Below are 7270 nucleotides of genomic sequence, written 5' to 3' on the forward strand. Positions count from 1 at the left end.
CTCCAAAGAGAAAGGAAAAATTTAAATCGCATCATATGACCCCTTAATGCATCCCTGTTGAATAAAAGTAGTAATTTATTTTAATTAGTGTAGTCAATTAATGTTGACAAATGGAACCTTATAATAAAGTGTTAGCAGTTTTACCCCACACTTTTGAATGGTGGTGTACATTTAAAAAGAAAAACTCACTTGCGAAGAGGCAACAGTGGACAATCGCAGACCTGTGGATTCTCTGCCAAGTTTATGACCTCGAGTCCTGTGAGTGGCCTCAAGTCCGGCAGCTCCTCAAGCTGGTTTCCTTCAAGAAACAGACTTCTCAGACCAGACCCCAATCTTGCTAGAGAATCTTTAGAGACCTTACCTTTGTCCTTACCTTTTCTAAACCCATATGATTAAGGTAAAGGTGTTTAAGTGTGGCAGCAACTGGCTGAAAAACCCCTGCTCCAATCCAACGATTAGGGTTATGGGAGAGATTAAGCTCTGCTAGGCTGCTGGCTTTAGAAAGGGCCTCACTTGGAACCTCCTTCAGTTTGTTGCTGCCTAGATGAAGAGTATCCAAGTCAGGTGCAGGATCAAAGGCCCTGGGAGCAACTGCTGTGATGGCGTTGGAAGTGAGATAGAGGCCCCTCAGTTTCTCAGAGCCTGTCAGGAGCCCTGCTTCCAGTTTAGCGATAGCATTATTCTCCATGTGCAGAGCCAGCAGACCAGGCACCAGCTTGAATGCTCCTTTGGGGAACTGGGTGAAACGATTCTTCTCCAGATATAGGTAAGTGAGATGGGGCAACCCCTTGAATGTCTCAGGACTCAATGAAGTGAGGTAATTTTCTGAGAGGTAGAGGTAGACCAGACTCTTCATACCAATGAAAGCACCATCTTCGACCTCATGGATCTTGCAGTGCTGCAAGTGAAGGGAAACCACTTCCGCAGTGCCTGGGAAACTGTTTGCAGGGATGTAGTGGAAATGATTGTCCTGCAAGTCCAACAGGCGCGTGTCTGGTGAAAAACCAGGAGGGATCTTGGTGAGGCCTTTGTTCTCACAAGATGAGTGGTGGTTCTCAGCCTGCAAAATGTATGTGGGTCAATGACAATATCAGTATTATTATTGTTGTTTTAGTTTTAATGATTATAACCCTTCATAGAATTCTAGATAAAGAAAACTTTTTTGTTAAAATTGTTTAAAAGATTTGAAACATGAAAATTTAACAGAAAAAATGTACACACTGTTAATGTTTGTGAAAAATACCATTTTCAAAAATGTCCTGTGGTGTAAACATGAAGTAGAAAGTAATAACACATTTTCCTTACCTTGAGTACACATCTTAATCGTTATTTTCCAAGGTAAAAAGTTGATTATTATTATTATTTTTTACAAATATCATAAATTATTAGGTTTTAGGGGAGCTGTACACAACATGCCTTATGAGAATGGTCAGATTATCTCATATAATAATAATTCATCATCATCATTATATGCCAAACTACTTAATAAAATAAAACTGCTCCTCGTTTATGATGTTCGGTAGTCATTGTATGTGTGAATTGCATTTTTAACGTTTAACTTTTTTTTTTTTTTTACATTTTTTGGAAAAATGGAGTGTCTTGTCACTGACCTATGTAAAGACTTTTCAGTCACTCTATTTTTGCATCAAGTCAAGTCAAGTCACCTTTATTTATATAGCGCTTTTAACAATACAGATTGTGTCAAAGCAACTGAACAGCATTAATTAGGAACAGTAAGTTTTCACTCACCTCACACTGACAGTTGGCTGGGCGTTTGACTTTATCTGGGGGTGGGGTTGTGGGCAGTGTTGGCAGTCTGCTCAGCTCCTCCAGCTCGGCCTTCAGCATGGCCTCCTGGCTCTGACAGCGCAAATCAGCGGGCTGTACCGCCTCCAGATTCTCACCGGACAGATGTGCAGGACCTCCACACGTACCACCCAAGCGAGCATGCTCCCGTTTCGCCCACTCACGCAGAGGCCGCATGTAGCAGCTGCAGTAGATGGCCGGGGTTGCCTGCCAGATTGAGGCGAGTCAGTTTGGGAGAGCCGGGGGCCATTGGCTGCAGGACACGCAGCTGGTTATGGCGTAAGTCCAGATGAGTGAGACGAGGAGAAAGCAGGATAGCTGCGTTTGAAAAATCCTGCAGGGAGTTATGATCCAAGAAGAGGTGAGTGAGTTTGGCCATAGATACAGACTCTTCTCCCAGGTAGGTCATGGGGTTGTAGCTTAGCTCTAAGCGAGTTACTTCTGGAAGTCTGGAAAGAGTGAAAGAAAACATGAGTAAAAATGAGAGCATACATGCATATATGTTCTGCTTTTAAAATATGTTCTACTTTATTCGTTAATGCTTTTAAAGATGAAATAAACGTTTCCTCCTTTCATTTGAAAGCTGCTTGGGAAGTAGACCTAGGAATTCAGATTACAGAGACTGACTGGTATAAATGCCTTTCATCGGTTTACTCATGTTCTATAAATTCGAGACATCAACTTATTCAATACAAGGTTTTACACAGACTTCACTATTCTAAAACAAAGCTCAGCAAATTCTATCCTTCCGTCTCCCCCATATGTGACAAATGTAAAGTTGCTGAGGGTACCCTGGCACATCTTTTCTGGTTCTGTGTACAAATACAGAGTTTTTGGATAGAAATATTCCAGTTCTTTGCCAAGGTCCATAACTGAGTTTTACTCCCCGACCCAATGATAGCAATTTTTGGTTGGTCAGATTTGCTTGAGTCTCTCAGCCCGAAGGTACAGTTACCTGTCCAATATGGTATGATTGTAGTTAAGAAAGTTATTCTGCTTTTGTGGAAGAAAAATGTTAGGCCTCTCTTTTCTGACTGGTTAACTGGACTTACTTCTACTTTACATCTGGAAAGAATCAGATACACCATTTCTGGGAACTCTGAAAAATTTGACAAAATGTGGGAACCAGTTTTTACTTTTCTGATGAGCGACAAGGACTAATGATGTATTCATTTATTTTAGATGGGTAGCTTATAAGCAGATTGTTGTTATATGAAGGGTCTGTTTGTCCTTCATGTCTGCAAAACCATAATAAAAAATAACAATTAAAATAAGTTCTCAAATCATTTCTAAAACTGTTTATACTGAAAATATATATTTTATCTGAAAACGATATGCACCCTATTTACTTAATGCCTTAACTTATTGTGTACAATATGTTATTATTATAAAATATATTTTAGCAAAATAAATATAGATAAAAAATAAATGTGAAAATAAATATTTTTTTAATTTTTATTTTTTAAATATTTTGTATAAAATAAGTAAATCGTTGGACATTGGCCCACATACATCCAACTGTCAATACATTTTTTAACTAACATTTTTTAAAACAGTAAGGTTCAATTTCTTAACATTAGTTAATGCATTAAGTATCATGAACTAATAAATAACAAATACAATTTTTACAGCATTTATTAATGTCAGTGGTTCATGTCAAGTCCATGTCCTAAATTGTCCTCAACAACATGACCTTTTTTGTGATTTACTGGATAATTAAATTTTTTTTTATTTTATGCATTTAGCAGACGCTTTTATCCAAAGTGACTTACAGTGCATTCAGGCTATACATTTTTTACCAGTATGTATAGGATAAAGATTAAGAATATTTAAAATATTATATATTTTAAACTCGCTATTTCTATCCAATTAAATATTTTAGAGCTTAGCATAACTAGAAAAAATTATATATTTATTATGAAAATGCCCATGGAGTTTTTTTTTTTTTTTTTTTTTTTTTTTTTGGGTTTTTTTTTATTTTTTTTTTTTTGAGATTTTTTTTAATTTATATGATTTTTTCAAGTCTAGAAATCACACTTTAAAATGAGTCTTCCTCAATTTTTTCAAAACCATAGGAATTTTAGTAAAAATATTTGAGTGGGTAAATTAAAATAAGAAATATCTTGGTTGTTTTTAACTTATTTTAAGACATCCTGATGCCCCCTATGTGGACCTGGCCACCTGGTTAAGAACCAATGATCCACTGAGGTTATTGTTAATTTATAAATATTGTCATTAAGTGTTTGTGTATAGTACATAAACTTGTTAATTTATCCAACTTAAATTATATATTTTAAAAAATGCCTATGTACAATTAATAAATACTGTAAAATTGTAGTTCATTGTTTGTTCAGGACACCTAATGCAATAACTTGTATTAAACCTAGAATGTTTCTTTAAGCTCACCCTGTCATTGTCTCAGTGGGAAAAAACCTTTTATATATTTGATGACAGGTTTTGTCATCTGTGTGACTACCTGCCCCTGCTAGGACATTAATTTATTTTACAATTTGAGAAACGTTTCTGCCGTTAGACGCAATTTAAGTCACTTAACATACTAAATGTACAATAATATTTTACATTTTAAAGGGCATAAAACATTCATTATATTAATCTGAAAACAAAAAAATCTTGAAATGTTTCCCACCTTATTTGTAGGAATAAATATGAGATTCTCTCATGGTCTTCATTCGGTAATATTCGTCAAATGAATTTCAGAGAGGCCTCAGGAACCGCTCCGTCATAAACAAAATACTTACAAAATAAAATTTCAAACAAAATCATTACATAAAAACAATTTTAGTTTCTTTAAAGAAGAACACTACATCTTAAGGGCACCGCAACCGAAGCAGCCGAAAAAGTGATTTTCCAAATGCGAAATATGTTTGTTGAGTCCAAAGACACTTCAGACCGCAACTCTGCTGCACACAAAGACGCGCACTGTTCTCAGTCTGGCCATCAGTTACACATAAATAAACCACTGGAGGAGAGAAGGTTCCCTGCAAGTGGTTCAACACCTATATTCTTTTCAGCGTCAAGATACTGAGAAAATCGTCCGATAGGTTTGCTGACCTGCTCAAGGCTCAGTGCAATTGGGGCATCAGGCGTTTAGTGAAAGCTTAATGGAGTGAGAGTTGACCTACGGGACTTTATAACTGCATGCAAAACGGCTTTACATTTGAAAATGGTGAACATTACACTGAAACACAGACATGATTTTTCCCCCAAGAAAAAAAAACTTTAATATCAACAAAATGGAATGTTGCAAATATAACAATATTCAGTGCTTACCAGTTGTAGTATTAAATATACTAATGTCCAAACATTTTTTCCACTTCACTTTCACTGCCTTCTTCATTTCAATCCAAAGACTCTTAGGTGTTTATTTTACTTTATTTTGGTTTTAATTCCACCACCAATCTTTTCACAATATGGCACATCTAATCAAAGGCATGAGAGTGAACATGCTAATGTGGCTCCATGCCAATGTGACAGTTTAAGTAACAACTGTTCAGAAATATCAGTTATAACATTACAATCATTTAAGGTTTAAGCGATAATTAAGCCCTAATTATCATCCAGTGCATTTTTCCTATTATCCCTTTTCATGTATAAAAATAGAAGCAATATTTCTAAAAAGAGATGAAAGAACACAACACTCTTATTCAAATCTAACTGTCTACAGTTCATCTGTAAGGAAATTCAGTTTGGGTTAGTTGTCATGAGGCACTATCATCAATGTACTTTGCAGTTGTCTGAAATCTGCATGCCAAAAAGGATCCAGAATTGACTGAACTTATATAAACTAGATCAATAGTTTAGATAGTTTCATGTATCCTGTCAAGTTTTTGTCTTTTTTGACCCGTCATAAGTAATTTCAGTGGCTCTGTAATGAGGGTTTAGAATTAAGCAGTGGTCCTTTTCACCAATGTGGTCTTGAGAGCATCTCTGGCACTGCAGCAGGATTCTAAGACTTTGCCATTTCTGTAAAACAAACAAATACATAAATATGTACTCAATATTGTTATAGTACAAGAAAAATAGGTTAAACAAAACTGTCACTAAGGTTCTAATATGAACACTTTAGGTATTAAAGGTGACCTATTATGCAAAAATCTCTTTTATAAGGAACACAGTTGTGTGGCCGCAGTGTGTGAAAACAACCAGCCTATAATGGTAAAAAAATCCACCCACTCATTTGATTATAATCCCAATAAATCATAAACAGTCTCTCCAAACGAGCGGTTCCAGATTTCTTCCTATATACACGTCATACTAGGGAAAGTCCTGCCCATTTGTGATGCGCTCTGCCCCATTAGCATAGACACAGCCCTGAGTGAGAAGCAGTAGTCCGCCATTACTGTTTTCTTGCTGTAGCTGCTGGAGATACAATGTCAGCGCCTAAGAGGCATTGCAAATGTCGTGTGTTGGGATGCACCAATGAACATAGGAGTCTCCATAGACCGCTGAGGACACGGTGGTTAAATTTCATTTTCTAAGGAAATGTCCCAGAAAAAAAACGGAAAAGTTTGTGCTAATCATTTTACGCCGGACTGCCTTACAAACGAGGGTCAGTTCAGCACTGGAGTTGGGCAAAGTTTGCTTCTGAAAGAGGAATCGATACCAACGCTTCATGCGCGAACATCAGCTCCAGACCAAGTAAGCATCACGCGTCATATTTTGTTTTCCAAAAGAGCTTCTTGGCTCTCTGTAAGGCTAATGTTGCTAAAGCTACCATGGCCTCTGCCGGTTTTCACTCATGCTGCCTTCACGTGCTACCAGAATGATCGTAAATAGGAATGTGGTAGTTAAAAATTGCATATGGAAGCAATGTGAAGTCGAACGCTTGAATTTGTCGAGCTCATAATCACAAGTGGGACTTATAAAGGCACCATGAGACCAGCTATGTTGTTATTTTTATCGCGCCATGCTCCCCGTCTGTGTAATTAATAAACACGCATTCAGTGTTCGAACTACACCGTGAACTTTGGGGGAGCCCACTTGTTTTTTTTTTTATAACGGGGGGCGGGGGGTATGCACTACTTGCTTTATGCAAGCACTATATAGGATAAATCACTATATAGGATTTACCCTATTATACTTTATCGACACGAATTGATTGGTGAAGCAACAAACAGCCACCCACAAATAGTCCATAAACAAAGCATCAGGCTGTCTTTGAGTTCACATGAACAACGGTTAAAGAGTCCAACATTTATATGTTTTCTACGAATCTTTGAGTTAACATGTACTAAACATGAGTGGAATTTGCACGACATCAGAGACTTATTTTACATCTTGTAAAAAGGAGCATAATAGGTCACCTTTAATATAGGTTTTAATATATTAATACTAATTAGGTGTAAAAAGGTACAAAGTTGTACTTTTTAGCTATTGTACCTTAAAGGGGTCATATGATGCTGCTAAAAAGAACATTATTTGGTGTAATGAAATGTGTTTATGC

The 7270-nt window shown here is 36.7% G+C and overlaps 1 protein-coding gene and 1 pseudogene across 3 annotated transcripts in view; both read right to left on the reverse strand.

The window, feature by feature from the left end:
- LOC107692088 (chondroadherin-like protein) overlaps positions 1-5020 on the reverse strand; it is a 6772-nt pseudogene extending 1752 nt beyond the window's left edge.
- Positions 5021-5022: 2 nt separating this feature from the next.
- The window catches only part of rangap1b (Ran GTPase activating protein 1b), an 8915-nt gene continuing 6667 nt past the window's right edge, over positions 5023-7270 (reverse strand). For all 3 annotated transcript variants that reach the window (XM_016490950.1, XM_016490949.1, XM_016490951.1), the window contains exon 16: positions 5023-5790. In XM_016490950.1, coding sequence (XP_016346436.1) covers positions 5712-5790 — 79 coding nt within the window. In that variant the 3' untranslated portion in view covers positions 5023-5711. The remainder of the gene's footprint in view (positions 5791-7270) is intronic.

The sequence above is a fragment of the Sinocyclocheilus anshuiensis genome, unplaced genomic scaffold, assembly GCF_001515605.1.
Source record: "Sinocyclocheilus anshuiensis isolate Anshui unplaced genomic scaffold, SAMN03320099.WGS_v1.1 scaffold726, whole genome shotgun sequence".
NCBI lineage: Eukaryota > Metazoa > Chordata > Actinopteri > Cypriniformes > Cyprinidae > Sinocyclocheilus > Sinocyclocheilus anshuiensis.